At 39.5% G+C, this 25779-nt stretch overlaps 1 protein-coding gene across 1 annotated transcript; it reads right to left on the reverse strand.

Moving 5' to 3' along the window:
- Positions 1–422: 422 nt before the first annotated feature.
- XRN2 (5'-3' exoribonuclease 2) lies at positions 423–25773 on the reverse strand. Its single transcript, XM_019612476.2, has 24 exons — positions 25612–25773; positions 21696–21823; positions 21504–21615; positions 20178–20289; positions 19069–19127; positions 18901–18990; positions 18022–18094; positions 17883–17933; positions 17393–17550; positions 16923–16997; positions 16696–16829; positions 16554–16611; positions 16349–16456; positions 15356–15400; positions 14498–14629; positions 12888–13003; positions 10505–10640; positions 7012–7119; positions 6846–6935; positions 6277–6349; positions 3175–3258; positions 2335–2432; positions 2165–2244; positions 423–527 (listed from the first exon to the last, which is right to left on the reverse strand). Exons 1-24 carry the CDS (start codon positions 25684–25686, stop codon positions 467–469), a joined length of 2256 nt encoding a protein of 751 aa, XP_019468021.1. The 5' UTR covers positions 25687–25773; the 3' UTR covers positions 423–466.
- Between the last annotated feature and the right edge of the window lie 6 nt (positions 25774–25779).

A 25779-nucleotide genomic window follows, 5' to 3' on the forward strand; every position in this document is an offset into this window, starting at 1 on the left:
AAAAGCTGAAAAAAAAAAGATAAAAATCAATATCCAATTCTATCTCAGGGGCTTGTCCCATGGAAGCTAGGTTTTCTTTCATTTAAAAGGCTTGAAAGAGAATACAGAGTTCTATCGGTGCTGCTCTTTGCTTGCCAAAGATCCAGAAGTTGCATAAAACAAGCAAAAAGTAAAGGCAGACAAGAAGAGGCACTTCTGAAGGGATGTAAACCACTGGGTTTGATGCACTGAGAAGCAACCACTTCAGATATCCCTGCAATGGGCATGCCACCACACCATGCTTAACCATCATGACCCAAACATGACTACATTATATTCTGAATTCAAAAATGAGAAGAATTTAAAAGAAAAGTTCAATTTTTTCTTGAGATGAATTCTGCAGCAAATTCAAAACTACAAAACTACAGATTAAGCTGAGTTTTCTTACTGCACTCTGTACACCAACGTATTAAATCCCAAAATTTACTTACCTGACCGCAGAATTTTGGGTAAGATCACGGAGCATTGGAACAGGAGACTCTACTGTCCTGGTAAGAGAAAGGGCTCTGTTAAAATGTCACAAACTTCTCAGCATCTGCTTCACTTTCTCTGTGACTGTCAGTTAAGTCTTTGTCAAATAAATGATTTCAAAATTAGCTTGTCTTTTCACTACACCAAGCTGCTGTATAAGCAGTGGAATTAGTGAATTCTTATTTCTTAATGACCTTACTTTTGCAGCTGATCATTCACGTGCGGTCTCACTAAGGTCCAACAGTGGATTTGCATATTTTCCACTGTCCAAGTGTTTAAGAGTTAAAACTATTCTGCACCTCAGAAACCTTTCCACATCAGTTTGATTATTACAAGCCAGCAGGTTCTGAGAGGGCAGGAGAAGAGCAGAGCAGACACACACAGATGCCACATGGACACAAACTGACTTCTCAGGGAAAAATGGCTCTGAAGAAATAAATATTTTTAGCAGCTGTTTTTACAAAGCACTTGAGGACTTAATAGGCTGGGATGCAGCTGCTTCTTAACCCCTTCCTTCTTCCCTCCAGAGAACTTATATCCTCATGTTGAGTAGACAGACAACATGATAGAGAACATTAACCTTATCGATCAGAAGCTGGATCCCTTAGTTCACATCACCACGCACAGCCATCACACATCCATGGGCACACAAATCAAACTGTGCACATGCTTTGCTAAAAAGATCTACATGAAATTCTGTGAGCTAGACACGTTTTGAAGTGGTGATAGAAATGCTTATCTTCACAGAATTCCTAGCAAACAGTACCTCTCCAGGTAAAACAAACAAGAAACCCCACACATTTCTCAAGCCCTAGATAGGGAGGGCAATGAGAGAGTTTTCTTGTTCCTGCATTACTGTTCTCTCCAAGAACAGCTCTGACTTGCTCATGTTCTCCACAAGCCATGAGAAGAATAGAGAAGTGTATATTAGTGAGTGTGATGGAGGATATATTATCTGTCCAACAAAATCAGAGTATTTCTGCATTTAATAGAAATGAGTTACAGAACACCTGCTTACACCTCTAAGCAAAGTTAGATTAATGAATGCATATCCAACAAAGCAAAGATGACACTGATGATTTCCCAAAATAAATGCATTAGCCAGAAAGAGGAAAAAAACAAGCTTATTATCTGTGTGTAGTTGGCTAATGTATATTCCTGAATTTAGCACTACCACCTAAACCAGAAAACAGCAAAGTACATCCCTATTTGGATTTTTCTTTAACACAATGAAAATTAGCAGGTAGGAAACAGGATGTTTTTTCTTTGAACAGCATGCCCTACAACTGGAAGTCACATCAGACTCTTAAATCAGAATTGGTACAAAAGCACAAGACCAAAGCAACACAATGATATTGAGGAATTTCAATATATTTTCAATATATTGATATATAACTTTCAATATATAGCCCTGGTTTATCTAAAATAAGCTAGTAAAATGAGTGTTCTTGCCTCTGAGTAGTATAGTGATCATAATGCACACCTACTCTGAATCCTAGCAGAAAGCACACTTGGCTTTGACCTAGATACACCGTCTTATCAGGAATTTAAGTTTGTCATTGTTATTTTGTTGTTGTTTTTCAGTTTAAACGCAGGTGTAACTGAAGAAAGTACCCTCTGCCATCAAACAACTGAAGCTGATATTTATACTCACTTATCTGGAAGAACAGCATTTTCATTCAGTGTAAGCTTTCCCTGGATTCCATAACACAACTCTGGTGGCATATCCACTGGCTACGGAAAAAACAACATTTCAGATGAAGCACGTGATAAGAACTCCACCCCCATCATTTGTACAATCCCTTAAGAACAAATATCACCTACCTCTGTATTTTTGGACTTGTACTGTTCCACAATGAAGTCACAAAGTGGATGGTGTTTTCCAACAAAAAGAACATCCCCACCAAGGCTATTTCTTCTGTCTAGGAAAAAATAATGAAGACGACAGTAACAGTTCAGAAGAAGGAAGTGAGGAACACAGCACACCAGCACCATTCCATTGCTATCTCCAGCAGTGCTCCTCCAGAGGAAAGCTTCATTGTGATTTATGAGAAAGCTCTGAAAGTTCTTAGTATCTCTGCCCAGAACAGGATGCCCCCAGTCACAAAGAATAGCAGCGCAGTAAAAGAATGGAAATCCTGTGCTTAGTGGGAAGAATCTTGAATTCAGAACGAAGTGATGGCAAGGACATAGGTTGAAAAGGAATCTCCCATGATTTCTTTACCTACAAGAACTGGCTAACCAGGTTTAATTTTCACACAATGCTGAAAGCAAGGCACGATTTTGCTTACACAGATTGAACACGAAGCTTCACACGCTGTAACTGGATGCAGTCAGACTGCTAACCAGCTCTAATTTTAAAATACAAGTTTACTCATTGATTCCAATATATTCATCTACCAATTACTTCGACAACATACGCTGGTAGAAGATTCTGACATGACTAAGTCACCATCTAATTTTCAGGTTAGATCTTATGCAAGTCTACTCCATTAAAATAAAAGCAAAAATGGAAGTTATGAAAACAAATCCATCAAGGATCATTCTAATTACCAACACATAATTCAGCTCCTGCTCATTTAGTGCTTACAGCTATATGAAACTGCAGTAAAAGCATGTTCTGATGAATACACCACAGTCACAACAAAACAGTGTAAGTCTTACTTTCTTCAGGAGTGAGGTCAGGATAGACTTCTTCCAAGGCAGCCCTAAGGCGTCGCTCATCAACAAATGGCAATAATGCAACACCTGTGAAAATCAAATCATCCCATTTCAACAAGTGGGGAAAAACAGCCACTGCTTTGTGGCAACCTAGGAGAAAACCATCTGAAAAAAAAATAATCTACCCAGAAAAACAACACAAAAAAAAATAAAAAAGCACCGTCCTCTTCAAACTCAAAACATTACACAAGCACTTTACTTGTGGCACTGTCTTACTGCAAATTATCTTTTCTACGCACTGCTCAGATGAACACACGTTGGATGTTGTTCTCCATACCAAATCAAGCTAAATTACAGTAAGTTAATAGAGTATTCCTGCTCAGAGAGGAAAGGAAAAAAGTAGCATGAGGGTTTGGGAAAATGTGATTGTCACAGGTTTTAGCTTTTGCTATGTTTGAGACCATCCAGGCTGTATGATACCATGTGCTGGAACATTCTGCCAACTACTGATGCTTTAAACCAAAGCTCTCAAAACTGTGACTGGCTGGAAAAAGCTTGAAAGAGACAGCCCAACCATTTCAACTTTCTAAGTGTAGTTAAGAACAGAGAAAAGATGAGTCTGGACTGATGTGTTCTGAGCAGCTGTGGTTACAGGAATGATAAACGAGTGTTTGTGAATGGCCATCCTTGAAAAGGTACTAGCATGGAAAGTTTGAATAGATGCTTTACCTCACTGTTCCGTCAGTATGATTAAAAAAAAAAAAGTCTGTTACCCTGCAGGCTGCCGAGGAAAGGAGGAAAAGCAGTACAGGATAAAAGAGAATGTTTATGTCTGAGCACTCCTCTATCCTCCTCCCTTACAGACTGGAGAGAGAGACACTTGGAAGCAGCATCCAGTACCCATATCTGCTTCATTTAGGAATAAGATGAGGTCATTAAGACAGTCATTATTTATCTCATTTGCAAAAGATACTCTCCCAACGGAATTCAATTCTACTTTATTCAATTTATTAGGAGATGACAACGGAAGAAATCACTGTGTTCAGACATGTGGTGATAAAGATTATATAATTCATTAGGGACTATTCATATTAGCTATTAGTTTCACTCCCAAGTAAAATGCAGGCTCCTCTCAGGACCAAAATTCCTCACTAAGCAGTACATCTCACAACACTTCTCTGAGCCCATTCTTAATCATATTTGATAAAACTAGAGAACAGCAATCCCTGGTGTGCTCCAGTATTTTTCTTCAATTATCAACTCTAAAAAGCACTAAGAAGTTTACCATGGAAATTCTTTAAAAGATTTACTTCTGTCACCTTTATTAGGGGTTTTAATCTAGAGTTATTATTCCAGTTTTTAATTTCATTTCCCTTACCACAAACAGCAGGGCTTTATCTGACCATGACAACAGCTTGCTTCTACTGATGAGTTTCCCACTGACGATATTCAGTTTCCTATTTGCATCTGCACCAGTTCTACCAGCAGGCAGATCTCAGATGCATCTGCCATTAAATACAGTTTTAAATATGTCAGTATGAAGACTGACAGAGTCTCAGGATATTATTTAGCTGGGAGTTGCCTACCACAAGTAAGAAAGTAAGTTCTTGCTCTGCAAGCACAAGGGGCTAACTTCCACAGCGACTGAGCCCTGCTGTATCACATTCAAATTTCAGCTGGAACTACTTGTGAAGGAAAACTGATGAGCCTACTTGGAAAACAAACTATTCTCACCTTCACAACACAGTGGCAGAATGACAGTGAAGCATGAACAGAGCATTCATAACCCAAGAAATTACAGAAAGGACCAACGGTGAACCTTCAGGAGCTTAATTACAACCATAATAAGATGATCTTCAGATGTTGTATCAACAATACAAGGTACACTAGGCACTTTTACCTAGATATTTCTAACTTGGGAGCTATTTCTTGTTTTACTATTTCTTGTTTTAATTGCCTCTTAAATATGAAAATTCTGGATGGTTACAGAACAAAGAACTTACAATGCAATTAAATATTAGATGAATGAGAAGTAATGTTACAGACTGCTAAAAGCATATGCAAGCTACTTAAAACACTACTGCTTTAAGCTGTGCATTTGATAATCAGACAAAAGGACTAAAGACAGTTGCCAGAACTACAGCAGGTGGTAAAAAAGACTTCAACTCACAGAGCAAAAACATGCTAAGCAATGTATCTCATAACACTCAGGTCTACTCTCTTTGATTTTGGTTCACTATCTGCAGTTAAGTCACTGGTGTCTCTAGCTGGCTATTTCAAAGCATGGATGAGATGATTTAGAGAAGGAACCACAGCATCATAGATGTTGGCAGAAACCTCTGGGGACAGTCTTGTCCAAACCTCTCCTCAAGCACAGTCACAGGTTGAGCAAGACTGTCCAGCTGGATTTGAAGCATCTCTGAGGACAGAGAATCTACAGGTTCTCTAGGTTAGCATGTTCCAGTGTCAGACCACCCGCAAAGGAAAAAAAAAAAAGTGTTTTATTGTGTTCAGATGGAATTTCCTGAGTTTCAATTTGTGCCCAAATCATGATTTATACATCTAATAGTGCTGTTACACTGCGAGCTGAATAAGAGATAGAAAAATTTGGTAGCTCGTTAGAACTACTATTCTCTACAGAAAGAGACTCTAATAAATACTGTATCCATTTCCTCATTCTTTGTACATATCCAAGTATTTCTATATTCCTGAGCATTTTTCACTAGCTACCAATGAGCCACTGATTGAACAGAATAAAATCCATTAGTTAAACACAAGGACAACAAGAGGCAATAACACAGTATGGCTAATAAAAATAGAAAAATGATTAATCTAGCTCAGAACAAATTAATAAATCTATAACGACTGCTGAAGTTACTGCTAACCACTGCCAATCCTGTATCAGTTTCTGAATCATAGTTTGTTACTCACAGAAATTCCTTCTCAAAAATACAGCTGCTGCAAAATACTTCTGCCTCACACCAGCTAATACCAGTTACCCCTGTTACTTGGTGTGTCCTTATCTCACTAGCATCATTTCTCATTTTCTTCCTGTTCTTACAGGCCAACATATTGTAGTTCAAAAGAAGAAACCTCAAGTTTCACCTTGCCAAGCGTACTTCTTCCCATTCAGATCAATAGCAAAGTCTTCAGGGTAGAAGTCAATTATGCTGGATTCCTGTATTTGAGAAAATTAAAAAAAAAAATCATTAAAAACCTATTATGGAATTGACTGAGAATGCCATGTACTTATGTGTTAGCTCACACTCAGTAAGCATGCAAAGAACTCTGACTAAGAGAAACACCTTTTACTAAATACCAAGTAAATAAGAAGTTTGGTAGAGCATTCCCATTACCTACAACATCAGAACAAGAAATTAAGTGGGATAGGAGAACTCCTGACAACTGGTCTCTGCTCCCCGGATGAGTTTCACAGAGTTTCTTACAGAAAGTGAATGTAACTAAAGCATGAAAAAGTCACAAAATGATTCTTGCTTGTTGAAAACTCCAATTCTAAAAATTCACTTGTAAGGATCTTGAAATGGTCTCTACAGTCCACCAAAAACATTTCCTTCTGTTCTCCACTATTTTTTCTGCCTGAAGTCAAAAGCAGCAAGTCATGATCACACAAAACAGCAAAACCTCACACAGAGGAATAAACCAAGAACTCTTACCGGATCTGTCATGAGCTTCCTCCAGGTTGGAGGCAGAAAATTCCCACTTGCAGCTGGAAAAACTCCCATCAGTTGTTCAAGAGGCTTGAACTGTCAAAAATAAACCAGCAGATGTAGGACATTTCTAGCAAGCTGTTAAGTCATAAAAAAAATAAGTATGCCCTACCGGTTTGGAGCCCTTTTCAAAATCTGAGGGCATGTCTGCAATACCCTCAAAGTCAGAAGCAAACGGAGCGTAGTGAAAAGGGTAATACCAGTTCCAGGAGGCACAGCCCTAGGACACCAAAACAAGAGAATTACCATCAGGCAAATCAGAAGTATAAGAAAAATCAAATAAAATAGAAATCAAACAGCCCGGTAACTAAAGTTGTTAAAACTTAGCCCAGCATCAACCGGGAGAAAGAGAAGTCCCCACAATTAGAAAAGAAAGAGCTCTTGCCTCTAAAGGTACTCTGGACTTCGGGTTGGGACTTAATTTTTCATAGCCAGATTAGAGCGAGTGAGTTCAGTGGATAGTGAATGGAGACCTCGGGCATTTCCTTGGCAGCACAGAACAGCAGATAGGCTTCTCTGCCAGAGTACTCCTGCTATGTGCTAGGTCTGAGTCACTAAGGGAGACAGCCAAAGAGACAGACCTAGCACCGTAACGATACAAAAGACCTCACAGTACAGTCTTAACCTTAACTTCAGGACACTGCAACGTACCTCATGCTTATTTCCTCCCCCTTGAGAGAGAACACACACACACACACACACACACACACAAAATCCAATAAAACCAAACACAAAAATGTCTTGCCAAGAGCAGGAGATCACAGTCTATCCACACAGTTCACCAGGCCCTGGGGCTAAGCAGAGCAGCTTACAGCAACTAGACATTTTAGATGTGTGTAGAGTTTCTGGCACATCTCAGAGCGTGGAAACGTGTGTTGGCAACACAGAACTCATTTACAAGTTCTCCATAACAGCATAACTGCACAAGTCAAAGCCATGACAGAGGTCTCAAGGGGAGTAGCAGTAGTATTTCTCTGGCAGCATACAGTTTGCAGCACTGTTTTTCCAAGCTAAATCCCACCATCAGCTTGAGAATACAAGGGACCAGACAGATAGGATGCACTCCACGTCATGTGAGTATCTGAATGGTACTTGCTGCAGGCTGAAAAGCTATTGCTTTAATTAGTTACTTTTGTACTGTGTAAAAGCACAGACATGAGCACGTCAGGTAACATTTTGTTTTTCCTTCTTACTTATTCCACCTTGGGCACTAGGAAATACTAAGTGCATTCACTTGAAAGTGGCAAAATAATACTCAGAAAGAAGAAAAGAAAGTCAACTCAAACATCGGTACACAATGCACTTTAAAGGAAACGTGCCTCCAGAAGGTCTAAGTCAAGTTTTCACCTCCTCAGCTATTTTTCTTAGCAGTACCACTTGAAACAAAAGCCTACTGTTTTGACTTCCAATGCTGAATAAGTAAATGTCAACGAGGCTTCTCCAGCAATATTTTTGGTACAAAGCTACACAGACTTTAATTATCGGATGCAATTCTTCAGACAGCTTCAGTATATGTCAGGAGCCAGGTGGACTGGGGTTCTTTTTTGCCCCCCAAACAGATGTTCCTACTAGTGGAACACGCTCCCCATCATTTGCTTTTTACAGGAGTAGAAAAGCACGTAGGATTCTTTCTGATGCTTTATGGATAATGAGCAGTGGTTGATTACTGGAAGGAATTTGTATTGTGGCCAACTGTCAAAAAAAAAAGCAAACTTATCTTGAAATTCTTACAGTCAACTAATGCAATCTGGCAGGTGTATGGGCAGAAAGTTACCTGACTGCTACACACTAACAGCTCTGTTATTCAAGTACAGACGACAGCAGCACATGCAAGCATTTCACTGCTGCATTACTTTAAGTCTGCAATATCATTTTTGATCAGGTCTAGAGAGAAATTTGCCTTCTTTTAGAGTTCTCTGGACACAAAGCAAACCATCTGCGTTTGTTCATCAAGTTTGTCTTTGAAACTTTACTAAACCAGAAATACTTTCTATGCAGGCACTTTTCCTCGACACCTTATTTGTACTCCTCAATTTTCTCGAGAGCACTGTGGTCCTGCCTGAAGCCTCAAGTTATCAACCTCACTGATTTATTTTCTTTGCAACTGTAATCACTTATTACTCCTGTACGTACCAGTCACCTCTGTCTACAAACTCCGGAGGACAATGAGCTATCTCATACACACATCTCATTAACTAAGTTGGTTTTATATGCTAAACCAGGCAACGTTGCAGCAGGACTTGCCCGTATGGCTTTAAGTTTGGGTATAAATCAGTCTGTCAGTTCCTGTAATTTAAAACCACAGATATCTCAGCAGTGCTAGTGCAACTGAGGTTTGAACAGTTACAAAACCCCATGCCTTTTGCACAAGGCTGCAGCACGCTCACCGAAGAGCAATGAACGTACATCCCCCACTCCTCTGAATACAACAGCCTTAATGTTACAGCCTCCAAATGAATAGAAATATTTCAGTCCTCTTACAAGCCTTCTCTCAAGAACATCTAATCTCAGCTTCTTTTATAAGCTAGACTGCCTCTTGCAGGGGTTTTGTACCACTGCAGTAGTGAAGGCTGCACTGACAGTTTTCCAGCATACGTCTGTAGCTGATCTGAAGACTTACTTACAAAGCTGAGAGAGACGTTGGCACATACTGAGCTCTAGGAACACATCTTGCCACAATTAATAGGAACACAGTAAGCTTCCAGCAGACCTTAACCGTGTGCAGGATTGTGGGAATTACCAAGGTGGAATTTCCAACGTGGCCATTAACTCCAGGTGATGTTTTTCCTCTGCAGGAGGTAGGATATGCAGAGCTAAGTTCAACTCTCCTGCAGATCAGCTGCAATAGACTTGCCAGCCTTAAGCTGCAAGTCCTCATCCACCATAACTCTAATAAGCTAATATAACAGAATGGAAGACGCTTTTATTTTTGTCATTCCCAAGGAGTAATAAAAAAAAGCACATTAGAATAAGCATGCATGTAAGGTATCTGCCCTGCTGGTGTTTCAAGTCAGACAGGTGTGAGCCTCCTACGAAGAGCGCGTGGGCAAAGCCTTGGAGCTACAAAACCATACTGAGACAGATAAACTTCATCTGCCCAAGCAGATTCTATTCCCAGCTCATGCACAAAATATAACTTACTTTATCTTCAGAGCACGAAACTAGTTATTAACCAGCAGTGCAACAAAGGCCAATCTGACATCTCAATTATCAAAAGATTTAAATCAGATACAGATTACTTCAATCACAGTGCACTTCATGGAACATCATTACAATCCATAGAGCAGACCAACAACTCTGCTCCTTGCTAGCATTTCACATGCTTTGTGCTTTATTTGCTCACTGCCATTTACCATTTCACCAGCCATTGCACTGCTATCTACTGCAAAGGGGAAACACACACTGCTTCTTAATAAAGTAACAAGCACTGCTACTGTATGTGAGGGATGAACTGCATTCAGATCTTAAGTGTCAAACAGAATGGCTACTTACATCTTCAGAAAAGCAATGCTTTTCAAAAATAAGGAATGGAAGGTTATTATTTCCTGAAAAGAGGCAGGGTGCAGACAAAAGAAAACTGAAGTTGCAGGGAAGAAAATAAGTACCTGATAATAATATCTGAGAACCCAGCAAAGCCCTTCAACATAGGACTGTACAACTTTACGACGGAATTTCTCATCAGATGCATCAACATCAAACTTGTTTTTATAGTAGCGTTGCTTCCAACCAGATTCCCATAACCTGCATAACAAACAGAGGTCAATACACGTTAACATTATATGCCTGTTTACATTTTTGCATTAAAATTCAACTTGCCACTTCAGTTTTCTATATTAGGACGAGTTCCCCTCTTACTAAAAAAGAACCCAATTGTTATTTTATTAATAATAATCAATTGGCTTCCTACTGCTCCTACTGCTGTTGAGACAAGCTGTGGTTACCAGCAGAATTATCTGAAACTCTGGAAGCCACCACTTGCTGATTCACATTAAATGAGTTCCCTCTAATACAGGGCCTTCCAACCTTTTGTGCCAGGCTGGGATATCAAGTCAAAAACACAACCACAGATACTGTTTATCCTTACTACATGTAGCTCCCCCTTATGTCTGCCTTGGGATTGGGCAGGGAAAACAGCCACCTGCTCAACTTGACAGATGTGCATCCGAATCCCTCAGTTCCAATGCAATGTTATTGTTACAAAGGTTGCAACCTGTTCAAATTCCATACAGAATCTAAAGCATATAGGTTACTTGTGAGGTCAACTCAAACTCAACAAAACTCAAGCTCACATTGCAGCACATGAAGCCTTTAAGATAGAGCAAAGGTTGCTTAAAACTGATATACAACACAAAAACAAAAATAACCCCAAACCTTGCTTTGAACTTAGTTGACTTGTACATGGATATTACTTATACTTGTGGTTGAGCTCAACCATAATTCAAACTGCTGAGGAGGTGGAAAAACAAGAGATGTTTTTGGGAGTGTAAGGATGCTAGCTGGTGAGCAAGGACTGGAGCTACCTGCACTGATGCCTGGACAGAGTCAAGAGCACCTGCAGTCTCAGCAGCTGATTCCAGGAATTCGCTCACAGCTGGATACCTAGCCAAGTTTCAAAACCCTTTCAATAAGGCAGCAACCACCAAGAAGTTTGCTAGCAGACTGGAACTGCTGAATCCAGCTTTGAAGTCATTCTAAATATAAAATGTATTTCTGCAAACAACTTTTGCATCCAGTTCATTTATGTGTTTTTACTAGTAAGCTGGAAAGGATTCTGTTTTACATTGATTTCCACTCCCATCTAAATACAACTCAATACAAATGACACTAAAAAAAAAAAAAAGAAGTTGTTCGTTTCCTAACACAATGAAAAGCATCAAAGTATTTTCCACTCAAAAAAGGATCTGAATAAGTATTCCAAAGCTACGGAAGAGCTTAAATAATTGCAGACAAATGCAGTGTTTCCACTTGCTTGACAGCACTACCTTTGTCCAAACTGCTGCTCCTTGGAAACCACCGTGACTCCTTCAAGCTACTTGCTTTAGGAACAGCACAAAAACCACTGCTAAAGCTTCTCTCAGCATCTGTGCTGAACTTCAAAGGGAAGCCAGTAATAACACTTATTTTGACATCAAATTGATGTTTTCCTTGATCAATTTTAAAAAAACCACAACAACATGAAGAACTCCTTCAGATCTGCATACACAATAGTTAAAATGAGAGCTAATGCTCCCTCCTGGCAAATCAAATTGGCAAGACGTAACGTGTCATAACAACACTACTGGACACTCATGATCAATACTTCACAATGAAGTAATCCTCTTTGCTTTCCCATGTTCACACAAGTCCCCTGACTACAGGAAACAGAAACCCATTGGCTGCATTGATCAGGATAGCGACTTGAACAAAAATTATAAGGTCTTCACCCTTCAGTTAGAGGGTAATGGCTTGATTTAAACCTCTGATAAATTCAAACTCGCTGGTAATTCACTGTCACTTAATTCCTATCAAATTCCTACCCTTTAATCACCTGGGGAACAACATAAATGGCCAAAGACGGGCTTGCTACCAATCAAAGATGGAGGAAAATATCGTGACAGTCAAAATAAGTAATGTTGCACATGCCAGTGTAACCGAATGTTATGGGTTAAATAGCTCAAAAATTCAACTGCAGAGCAGTGGCATTCAGCTCACATAATCAAAGCCGAACAGGGGATGTGTAGCCAATCTAGTGCGTGGTCTCACAGGGAGTAGTGGCTTGCAGGATGAAAACCTGCACGCATACTAATCTAGATACTTAGATTTAACAGCTATAGCTTACACATCTCACTGGAATTTACTGAATATTCTAACCCTCCACATTAATTACCGGTGGATAAAAAGATCACAGGAAAGCATCTGAAGGCACTGCTGCGCTAAGCTAGATGCAGCCTAATTAATGCCATTTATTTCAGCAATTTGCTAACAAAGTGCTACATAAAATGGCTTCACCTGATATTATCCTCTGGCTCAGGTTCACTGTCACTGTCTTCAGATTTTCGCTTAATTCCTCGTGCTGGGGATGGGGAGCCATCAGAATTGAGACTGGTATTTGGAGACGACATCGTCTAGGGACATAATTGTTACAGATGAATAGAGGGGAAGATTTATTAGTCATTTTAAATTTAAGTTCAAACTAGCAGTTATGTGATAAAGCAAAATCACGCTCATTCTGATCTCCAAAAACTCAAGGCAGAAGTTACACAGTCCTTAAACTATTAAGTCAGGCAGCAAAAGAAAAGAAGAACTCCCAGGGCACTGATTCATGCAGCCAAAAATTTCACTGTATTTGAGAATAAAAAAGATGCAATGAACAAGACAGTTTACAACGATAAGACATGCCATGTTGATGTATTCCAACTCTGGAATACAACTGTTGTCTTTAATCCTACAGCTTATTTTATGACTTCATTTTATGCTGACAGTGAAAAATGCGTATGCAGAGCACCACGCAAATGCTGCTTGTAATACAAAACCAGCAGAGATACTGTTTCCTCACTGCTGATCCCCTAAACTCCTTTCAAATGCATGTATTTTAATATTACAGCCTAAAAAAAAAAACCCTCTCATTTTCACTTCTAAAAAGCTAAAACAAATAATTGCAATAAAATACAGTCCTTATAAATGAAACCTCAGCAGACTCCATAAAAGAACTGATTTGCTTAACCCACGTGCAGAAGTTTCAAGATTAAAATGGAAGACTAGCAGAAAGTACACTTAAATAAAGCAAATTACATTTATTCAGACTTAAAAGAAAACCAATCTTTATGATGAAAAGAATCTTTACTCAAAAAATACATTCAGTGTTTTAATGAATATTTATGAACAGACGGAAAGTTTATCATAGTTATTATTTCAAGTAACAATTGAGACTGCTAACAGAACAGTGAACTTATTTCCAGGTTTTCATTACTTTCTAATACATTTTTAAAATTTGATCTGAGTTTCAGCTCTCTGCAGTGAGGAGTGATGTTTGAGAATGTTAAAAAGCAGTTCCCCAAAAGAGATGTGAAAAAAAAAATAAATCACTACTTTCCCAAACAAAAATACAGACAAGCTCTTTAACAATGATCTGTGTTCCTGATCACTTCTAAAGACTACAAATTTTGCCTAATCCTTCTGCTAGAAAAGCTACTGAGAATTAAACTAGAGAGACCGTGAGAACTTACTGACATACAACAGACACACATAGCTTGGGGAAAAGTGGTGGGGAACAGTGCCATTGTGTATACCTGGTTAATGGCAATTTGCATTATTTTTCATATACACAGCCCTTCTGATGCCCTGATAGGAACAATTTACATACACATACATACACACACACACACACACTGATCAGTGAAACAAATTAACAAAATGCACGTGCTGTGTGTATTTCATATACATTCTCTGAAGCATGGGAATTTGGAGCTGAAGGAACAGTTTCAAGCTGTGCCCCAACTCCCAGATTATTCTCCCAGTTTCCAGCAGTACTGAGAAACGAAAAAAATAACAACCAAACAGGTCTACAGGATGTGATTATTGCCCCCTCTATTTGTAAATACCTCTAAACATCTACTTACGGAGTTCTGTCTGTCATGCATTCTCATTTCAAAGGCAGCTTGCCTGGGGTTACTGATTGCCTGAGGACTGGAGCGATTTCCCAGAGCTTGAGGGGAAAACTGCCCACCAGGAATAAAGGAAGGATGATCCCTCTAGAAAATAAATACATACAGGTGTGCTGGAAAAGAAATGTGATCTCCACAGCAATGTGGTGATGCTCTCACAATTTTCAGATCAGCATGTCAAATAGCACGTAGTTACAGAGGTATGCAGTTACCCACTCAGTTCACCTTAAATTAGTTACGTCTCACAATCTTCATTAAACATAAGATTTTAAAGAATTCAGCTTACATAAAGGGCAGACACGTTTTAACAACAATTACTGCTTCTCTAACACATTTATGAAACATCTGACAGCACTGACTTGCTTGCACAATGAACTGTGTAACAGCTATAGTTTGTGTTTGATTGATGCAAATCGGTATACGTATTTAAACAAACTCTTAAGTCAAAGCCCATCTCCTAAGCAACACAATTGCTGAGAAGACTTGTGTCAACCCACAGGAAAGTAATTCTTGTACTGTGATCATCAAGAATCACTTAATCATCAAAGTTCATAATTATATATGCACATTTGAAAGACAAAACATACAGGTATCATCTGTAGCATTCAACTCTTCTTTTTAAGTCTTTAACATGCAATTCCTTCAATCAAAGCCCCAGTTTACAAAAAGTCATAGAAAAAAACTAAAATAGTTTACACACAGCCCAGAAAATGCCATAATTACAACTACAGCCTCAACTAACACTTTCACTGAATGCTATAGCACACATTTTAATTCTTGCTAGTTTTTGCATTGTGAAAGAAGTGAATTTACCTTCATTCTTTTCTTTTTTTCTTTTTGTCGTCTTTTAAAGTTATCCTAGGTAAAGAATAAAGAGGAAAACATGACACAGATTTCTTGGAAACGTATTTTGTCATAATCCTCAACCAAAAGACTGCAAGGTTTCTGAGCAATGCTCTGAATAAGAGACCTACATAAGTTCTTGTATCTGTAAATTCAATGCAAGTTGTCTAGAGTTGCTGCTTATTCAAAGGCCCCTAATTTTGGTTATGACTTAAATCACCTAATAAGCTTAGCAATAGTTTCAGTTCAAGATGACATCAGTGTCAAAGAACTAAGTAATAACACATGCCTAAGCTCCTTGACTGGTGTGGAACATCTGCCAGGAGGCCAAGAGAGCCAAAATCCTAGAAAAGGACAAGGCACAAGGAAAGATCTTGGGCCCAGGATACTGAGAGTTTGTGCATCAAATTAGTATTTCTACTTCAAGAGAAGCACAGGCTGAAGCAACTAGAAATCAAACGTTTTGGCAGCACTGGCAGATCACTGTATGACTGAACAGTAAATACAGTTTTCTTCCTTCATTCACAAGTGCTATGAAAAAATTGCAGTCCGTCTGCCAAGAACTGCACAGACTGCAGAGGTAGATCAAAAGAACAACAATTCCTGGACAAATTTCAAATTGCAGGAGGTACTGGAAGGCAAGAATGCACTTCGAACTCATATTTAGTATTCCAACCCTGGCAAAAAAAAAATTCCTTGTTTAGTTTTCATAGTAGCTATTGAAAAAGTAGCAGAACTCACATACAGTTCTTGTTTTGTTGCTACTTGAGACAGCAACCAGAAAAAACGCCCTGCACTCCAGGAAAAGCAAATCAACTGGAAGCACTTGACTAATTTTCAAATATGGAGGAAGCCACTAGAGACATTAACAAAACACAAAGGTTTTTTTCTCATTCTATTAAAAAGCATCACAGTAAGACAAGTGTTGAAAACAAAACTCCACGAATATAACATGGAAATTACATCATCATCTTTTCGCTTTTTGAAAATACTATCTTCAACTTCTCCAACAGCCAGCATGATCATCTGGACCCGCTGCAGGTTGACAAAACCACTTTCTGTGAGATAGCCCTGTAAAATACAAAGTAATGTGGTTGAAAAGCAAATTTATTTTGGTAGCAAACAACAGAATGCTTTAAAAAAAAAAAAACAGAACAAAAAATATTACCCCGGTTTTGTGCACCACGTTTTTATATATGTTAACCAAGCGATCAATTGCTCCCTCCCTAGAAAGGAAACAAGCAAAAGCATGAGACCTTTCATTTAAAACTACTGTAGGTATACTTGAAGGAAAGTATATGCTCATGTACCTGATCTCCAGAGATGGCAGATGAGGAAGAAAGTCATTTCCAACAAAGAAGCACATAAAGACCCAGTCGTCAACGCTTCTTTCAAAATCAAAAGTGAAAGGTAAACTGGCCATAGTGAGTTCTCTTTCTAAATACTGCAACACAGGCAAAAGACACCAAGAACCTCAGTCAGTGAAGTTTAACAACGTTATTCACACACAAGGGATTTACTAACTGCTTCCACGTACCTCTCGCAAAACACATAAGCGGATGAAGATAAATTCTTGTTCAGAGGCAGGAAGACTGTCTGCAAACTGATCATGCTAAAATAAAAGGAAATGACTGAATTACATCCAAGCTTATCCTGCTCCATTTTAAAGCACACTTGGAAAAGAGCTGAGATACATAAGCACTGGTTCTCAAGTTCTTATGCCAAGCATGCATCTTAATACTTTGTGTGTCTTAAGTTACTGATTATCCTCCCTTGCCAGTGGGGAAAAAGAAAGAAAACTAATAAGTGAGAAAGTTAGATTCTGCATAGTATTTATATGCTACAGAAGTATCATTTTATTAATATGAAAAGAAAGCCAGGCAATTCCAGCAGCATAATTTGTATTATGCTTCAGACAAAACTGACAGCAAGAATAATGTGAGGATGTCATTAAGACACAAATTAGTTCACACTGAGAAGAACTTGTAGAAATATCAGAATTCTTACCTTGCCTTGTTTTTCTCTGGGCAAACCTTGACAATCCTTAACCTCGTGACCCATCTGGTTACAAAGAGCACACGGCTTGGGTTTATTTGGTTTAAACTCTTCCCTAATTATGGTGAAATTTGGTTCGTGTGTGGCTAATCCAAGCATTATTAGATCAGCTACCAATCCAAAGAGAAGAATAAAATAAAATGAATGATAAACATGAAGCATTTTCTTAAAAAAACAACAAACCAACAACTGGAAACCACGTACATTCTGCTTTAAACAAGCATGACAGCAACTATGGCCTTACCCACAAACTACCCAGATAGTACAACTAAGTGAAAGTCAGCCCTTTGGCCACAGACAGTGGCTGTCAAAAACTAACAGGTACACTGGATTATTTATACATTATACAAACGCAAACCAAATTCTGAACACTATAGCTCAACACAATCAAAAAACAGCACAAGAAAGTTTAACACGAGATACACTGTCAGAAAAAACTCACCATCAGCCCCACACAGACAGTGATGAGTGTTCGGGTCATGGTTTGGTTGAGCTACATGAAAGAGAATTACACAGCTTTGGTTCAATAACGTAAACCAGGTTAGAAATAAGTGCCATACTGCAGTTTATTACAAGTATACCTCTTTGTCTTCTAATGTAATCCATGATTTTATGTTCACCTTCACCAGGAGCACTAGCATCAGACAGGATTACCTGCAAAGATTTATAAATTAGGTAATCAATTTATGCTGCCACCCTTAAAAAAAAAAAATCCACCAACAGTAGGTAGCTCAAGCATTCTTAAGTCAGATTCATATGAAATCCTAATTTGTAGTGTCAACTATCATATTATGACTCAAAAATCAATTATTTAAGAGTTTGGGTCCTCTGAGCAGGCCTTAATTTTTCTCTAATTTCAGGATGAAGTTGACATATTGATTCAAACACCACTGAAATTATCATATCATTAGCATCCTGATAAATTATATGGACAATTGATGAAAAAGGGTTGTCAGAAACAGAACTTGCTGGGGGTGGAGTGGTTGAGTAACAGTATAAGAGAATCTCAAAATCAAGAAAGGCATGAAAGCTGCTGTGAATAATTTTTATTGACTGACATCTACTGTACATCATTCGAATAATAGAAAAAAATGCAGTCTGAAACAATGAACAAGTTAAAAATAAAGAGTGAAAAGAATACACGTACAATGGACCGTGATATTTTTCCGTAAGATAATAAAGTGTTCCTAAAACCCTGCCTCCTATTATACCAAATTGTGGCTTGCAATATCAGATCTTTTCACTGCTTCTAAATGAAATCCAAACAAATGGTGCTTTTAGATTGAGTTATTAGGATGAAATACACCTCCGAAGACCAGCAGAAGGTGCAGGTTGGTCCATTATTAATAACTGTCCGAAAAGATGAGACAAATCTGTTGAATTCAGACTCTTCAGTCATATCCTCGCCTATCCTAATAGATCACCTTAATTTTCCTGAAGTATCAAACTGTGAAACTCACTGTCAAATTTTTCCACCCTGGGTCACTGTTCAAACGGTCAGCGATGTAATAGCGAAGACATTTTGCCAGATTGTCCATAAACTCAGTTCCCTAAAAAGGGACAGAAGAAAATAAATTAAGCCATCATCCAGATACTGACAATTGCTGGTTAAGTGCAAGATCACTTACTGGGGTAATACAGTTGCTGTCAAATCTTTCCTTCACTTCTTCTGGAGGAAGAATGCCACCTAGAGCAATAAAGACATTTAACAGAAGTAAATCAACACGGAACATTAAACATTTTTGCACGACAAACACTCTGATGGCTACCCTGATAGTAATTAACACTTAGCAAAAGATTACTTTGTTTCAGAAACAAAACAGGTCTTACCATTACATTACTTTCAGCTTAAAGTTAGGTACTGGTGCTCTTACAAACGTTTGTTGCTTCAGAGCAGCGATTTCACTACCTGTTTGGCCAAAAACTAGAAGTCTCAAGGAAACTAAGCTTGCTAAATGAGATAAAACATTAGGAAATAGTTTTCTTGTATATTCTACCCTACGTTTCCACTTCTTACTCACTTGAGCACCCAAACAAGGTTACACTAACTTCTTATCTCTGAACTTCATAAAAGAGTCTAGAAATGCAACAGGAAAAAAAAAAGTGTGCCCTGACTTTTTAACCTCTAACAAGGCTATGCTTTCACTTGGAAGGCCACATTACTTCTGCCTACAGAGTCATCTGAATTAATTCCTCCAGCACACTCAACATCCTTCAGCTACAAACACTGCTTTCACTCGAGTCATATTACTGCCACTCTCAAACTGCACTGATGTTGCTCTGTTCCTGAGTTTCAAGTTTCCAATCAAAGTACCTACCCTTGCTTGCAGTATATTCCTTATTCCTGTGCAGCAACAACTTCACACGACCTCTACTGCTAAGCCTCAACTAACTTTTTGTTGGGACCCAGAAACATTCATTCCTTTCTGTAAGGGTAGTGGGAGGCTAAGCAAAACTCTGTTTATCCCTGTTCTTCTGTTCACTTTCTTCCTGAAGGAATTAAAGGAATTAAAAGAACACAAATCCATTTCAGGCAGGAAGATAGAAAACAAAAGTGACATTTTACCTTGGATCTTAACTTTGGGGAGAAAAAAAAAAAAAGATCCACTACACCCTCCTTCTCTGTAATGCACAGAGATATTTTGAGAGTACATCCCTTTTCTAACCCTTACTGAAACTCTAAAAACAAAAAAGGTGACTCTGACTTGAAAAACATCAGGTATTGCCACAACTTTACCTTTCGCCAGAATTTCTTGTCTTATTTTTTGCTTCTCTTCAGCAGCTTCCATGCCCTCCTTTGATGCTCTGAATCTTCTTGACCGCTGCTGATTCATTTTTGCACGTGGAGCCTGAAACAGGCATCACAATGCACGGGTCAGTCACCACATCTACAGTTATTTTCCATCTGCTGGTTGTTTCTCAAGTTCTGGTTGGTTCTCAAGACAAGCCTTTTGAAATTGGCCAGTTTGTGAATATATAACCATTTAACACAGAGTCTCTCCATAACCAAACCTGGGATTCTGTTCACTCTGTCACATGGCAACAGAGTTGAGCAAGTTTCTTAAGCCTCTCGGCAAAGGCAGCCAGCAGCATGTGCAACTGTACCCTCATCTCAGAAACACACAATGCTCAAGGATTTAAAGACTCTCTTAAAAAAATAAATTAAGCTTATAGGGCCACATTCCCAAGAAGCATTATTTATAACACACCCTTTCTCCAAAAAGAAACTCCTACCGTTGTATCATAGCTCTTTGAGTTTTCAAAATACTACAGCAGACAGTACTCACTCACTAGTTAGGACAGGTATTTGGGATTTTTAAAAGGATACATCAACATTTACTTGTTGGATTACTTTTACATATACAAACGCATTAGGAATTTCTGCACTCGTGTATCCTTAAGTAGGAAAGTTTTTACTTGAATTCATCTTACCTTGCTAAATGAGAAAGCTGAAAAGCCTAGGGAAACAGCCAAAGCTTAGCAGGCCTATCAGAAGCCTGCCAGGCTATTTCAGTGTGCCTCAGCACACAACGTGGATACAAATATATTCAGTGAAGTGAAGGTTTCAATGAAGAGTGGTATCTTCCACTAGACTAACCAATGTACCAGCAGGATGGGGATAAGGAACAGAGTAAGACAGACTCCGGTGTCTGCTTAAAGCTAGACATGAAACATTTCATGGCATAATCAAGTCACAGCTCACTTTAAGTGCACCTGTTTAAATGGCTTTCTGGTCTTTCCCAGTCTGCTGCATAAATTATTACTGAAGTCACAGAACAGAAGAACATGTGAAATAACTTCAGAACTTTACTGTCTTATGAAAGTTTCCTGCTTTGCAAGAGCAAAGTTCAGATTGCAAGAGACTACATCAGCCACCTGATGAGACCCTGTGGACTAAATTCTTTAACAGTTTTGAATACACAGAATTTAATTAACTGCATATTTAACCTGTAATTTTTTCATTTTGGAAAACTATTGTCCAGCGAATCTTATGAGAGCAGAAGGCATCAAGCATAGTTTCATAAATAGTCATTACTAGGAATTAAATTCAGTCAATACTTACCACTCCATCTATAGCCATGTAGAGAAGTCGCCTTGGTCTTACAATGTTGAAGATCCTGTCAATATACTCAAAAATTGCAACCATCATTTCATCTTCATTTTTAGGTGCTGGCCTACAATGTAGAACATTAAATTTAACACGTGAAATGTTATGAATGAGTCCTATTCATAGAGACAAAGGAAATTGCCTTACTTGTCTTCTGGATGTGTACAAGGGTGAATGATACCATTCATATCCAAGTACAGATTATCAAACTCCACCTCATTAGGGTTTGGTCTGCTTGTATCAACAGAAGCCTTGACGCCATTGCATTCTTTGGCCTGCAAGAGCAGTTGGAACAATTAATTCAGTACTCAATCATGCAAGCAGAACAACTAATCTACGGAGTATTAACATACAGACTCACAGGAGATCACAGAATCATTAAGATTGGAAAAGATCATTGAGACCACCCAGTCCAAGCATCAACCCAACACCACCATGCCTGCTAAGCCATGTCCCTCAGTGCCAGGTAATCACTTCAAAGGCAGTAGAAAAAGACAGCAACAAATTCCCCTAGAGAGAATTACCTGGAAGTTCAAGCTTACACTACTCACACAGCTTTGTTTTTAAGGCCTTTATAAAACTAACATTACCTGAAGGGATTATGATGACTCAAATCAGAGCCAGTTCACTCCTGCTGATCAGCATGCATTACACATTTTGTTCCAAGGAACTTCCACACTGTGTATTTTCCAGATAAACTGCCAGCCCCATCCAGGCTCCCTCAAAATGCAGGGAAGGAGATTCAAAGTGTATAATATGACGTGATGATTCGCACACGACAAGAAATGTCAAAAATCTCTTCACTTTAAATGCTTGTTGTTTTAAAACAACTTTCAAGATTGGGACAGCTAAACAAACCTGTATCACTTCCCTAACCCACAGGAAGAAGGAAGCAGCAGAAGCCATTACCTACAGCTGATCACACATTGGAGAAGAGCAGGTGACACAATAAGCTTCCCAACAGTAAAAGTAGGTACGTCGGAATGAGCAAAGTACAAGATTTAACTAGAACACTTCCTCCTACCAGATTCCACTCTACAAAGGAAAGAGATCCCTTCAGATCCCACCAGACAAAAACTGCCATTTGGAGCACATACCTATTACTTTTCTTGGTACCAAATGCACCAAGGCTCTCACACACCCCTGAACTCTTCAGCTGCTGACTCTCAGATTGACTACAGATGCACTTGACACGCTAAATAAATCCCAGGCCCTACTTCCCACCTGTGAAATAACCAGACCTTTAACTCTGTGACTGCCTTCCTTTAGGCCAATATCTAACCAGACACAAAGCTCAGGTCACAGAGTGGATGGTCAACTCAATGCTGAATTATAGTTGCTCTAAACACCTCTGATCACCGATGTTCTCAGAGCTCGTCAGCACGATTGAACACTTACACATGGTAAACCCAGATGCACGGAGAAAACAAATTTCAGTGAACAACCAGGAAGCAAATCAAACACCAGTAACATCCATACTAGAAGACATCCTTTGACCAAGAGGACATCAAAGTCATTTTAAAGACTTGATGACTGGAAGGAGTTATAACGTATCACAGAGTTGCAATGAGGAGTACAGCTTGGCAAGGAGTGTGATGCTATTCCATCCAGGCTGTGATCAGAGGATTCAAGGAGGCAGCAGGAAAAGTGTTCCCCTACTGCTCCTCCCACCCAAGCGAAACTTGTCAGAAGCCGACCAACATGCACCAGCACCTCCTCTGAGCTTACACAGCCCCTGAGCTGCAGGAGCACAGGATGTTTTCAGTACATTCCTGTGAATGTGTTTTTAAATACTGAAACACTAATCTCCTCCATTTCTTTAAAATACTGAAATTCTGCCAACTCGCATCTTTCTTCTCTTAGCCGCACCAACAAGCCAAATTTTGACAAGTGGAATCAGGACCAGCTTGGTTCCTTCAGAACTCACAAAAAAAGGAGCATGTTACTACACTTTCTAGAACAAGAACAATCCTTTGGTTTTAGCAGGAACTAATTGCCAGGTGCAAACGCTATTCTGCAGCTTAAGATTTTTATCAAGTTCCTCTGGGCAGCGAAAGCCCTGATTTTAAAAGAAGAGCAGACATCCTGGTTTACATCAGATAACGGGACAAGCAGCTTGTCTTGTGTCCTACTTGATCTCCCATCAAACCTCTTGCCAAAGCTAACTGTGACATCAAAGGCTTACAACTATGTGATATGGAAAATAAAACTGCCCTCTCCACAGATCTTATTTCCCATCTTGAAGGTAAAGCAAAATAAGCACCATCTCCCTTAGATGGCTACGAAAGCCATTTAGTTTTCATCTGCATACTGCTATGTCAGCAGCTTTGCCACTACCCACTCACAAACCCATCAGCTTTTTAATGCAAACGTCTTGTAAAAGGTTTAAGTATCTGGGAGTGATATCTCTTGTGATAGAACTAAACTGTTCATTTCTAATCTACAGCTGCCTTTGAAACCATTGAAAACAGATCTTCAAATATGATACTTTAGTAGCAGCTTTATTAATTCGTATGAATCTGATTAAGAACATTCTCCCCTGGATTTTATATTATCTTCGAGATCTTCCTCTTATTCTTCCTGCTCAGCTTAAGAAAAAGATTAATCAGATTTAAGAAAAAGAAATAACCTAGCGAGGTAAGAGAACAAGGATCAACTCTGTCATATCTCAAAGAGACAAGCTACCCACAGATACAAAACTTCTGATTAGAAAGATTTATAAGCAATCCTAAGATACACACAGAACTGATTACATTGTGAGAGAAATTTAAATTCCTCCACAGTGAGACACAGCTTCTCACCACTGTCCTAGGCAGCTCTCAAATCTATAACCAGGTACGAATATCAAAAATTGTAGTTAAATGGGATTTATTCAGGTGTCCTCGCTGTATACACACTGCACTCCTAAGTCAGAACAAACCAGTGTGCGTAAGGAAATCTGGGTCTGATGCTCCATTATGGTCAGCCAATTTGACTGTAGAGAATTTGTTATCTTGTTCCTTCTCTTTTAAGATTTGCTGTTACAGTTTCAGTTACTGAACAGACCTGCAATCACATACACCAACAACCTCTGCAGGTACCTTTCCTTTACCTGAACTCCACAGCAATTAGGATTAAGTTAACATTTAGATAGATGTTTATTAACATGAAGGAAGCCTTCTGCTTTTACAGAAAGCTCTGCTGAATTGTTAAACATGAAAATGTATTTGCCATTTAAATTGTGACTGCTATTAAGCACACAGATCTTAAAGCATTATCCAGGAAATACTGGAAAGTCTGTAAGACAAAAAACATCCACTTGTAGTGAACACAAGACTGTAAACAATCTACGTATACCATCACAACCATCTGCATTCATTTATTCAGAAGAACGCCGCTTTGGAGCAGAACAGCTGAATTTCACACTGAGTGATGGCTGTCAAGAGGACTGATAATTAATAGAGATGCTGTATCCACAGTCCTGCTTCATTGCTGGAATAGATATTCATAGAATCATAGAACGGCCTGGGTTGCAAAGGATCACAATGCTCATCCAGTTCCAACCCCCTGCTGTGTGCAGGTCACCAACCAGCAGCCCAGGCTGCCCAGAGCCACATCCAGCCTGGCCTTGAATGCCTGCAGGGATGGGGCATCCACAGCCTCCTTGGGCAGCCTGTTCCACGTAAGACGTACTGAAGGAAAGGGGGATTTGCTGGTGAAAAGCTCAGACCCCTCGGACAGGTCACGAACCCCTCACACTGCACTGAGGGAGGCTCAGGAGCCGTAAGGACGACAAGCGGAGTACTTCGCAGCTCCAACATGCGATTCACCCCAATCTAGGGCACCACTTCACTGCCTAAACCTGAAAAGCCGCGAAAAGGACCGAACGCCAACCCCGACTCCTGTTGTGCTACACAGAAACCTCGCTTAAGGCAAACACGTAACACGTGAAGGCTGCTCGGCTCTCTGCGAGGAGGAATTGTTCCCAACTGCCCACACGCACACGGAAGGCCGGGAGCCGAGCGGCCGCAGCGGGCACCACGCTGCCTCCCTCCCTCCCCCTCTTCCAGGTCGCCCCCTTCACCTTCTCCTCCACGCAGTTGACGATAATGGACGGGTACTTGCGGCTGAGCCAGCGAAAGAAAGCCGGTACTCCCATGGCGGCGCCGGGCCGCGGCGGACGGCAAGGAACGGCCCCGAACGAGGCGGCGCCCAACGCTTCCGGGGCTGGAGAACGGCGCGGGGCAGCATG

The sequence above is a fragment of the Meleagris gallopavo genome, chromosome 2 (genome assembly GCF_000146605.3).
Source record: "Meleagris gallopavo isolate NT-WF06-2002-E0010 breed Aviagen turkey brand Nicholas breeding stock chromosome 2, Turkey_5.1, whole genome shotgun sequence".
NCBI lineage: Eukaryota > Metazoa > Chordata > Aves > Galliformes > Phasianidae > Meleagris > Meleagris gallopavo.

Coding starts and splice junctions, on each gene's coding strand:
- XRN2 (XM_019612476.2), bottom strand. CDS start 25,686: ATGGGAGTACCGGCTTTCTTTCGCTGGCTCAGCCGCAAGTACCCGTCC. Junction 17,934..18,021: donor TTACATTAGAAGACAAAGAG/GTATACTTGTAA, acceptor TCTTTCATGTAG/CTCAACCAAACCATGACCCG. Junction 3,259..6,276: donor GAAGAAGTACGCTTGGCAAG/GTGAAACTTGAG, acceptor TGATTTTCACAG/GTGTTGCATTATTGCCATTT.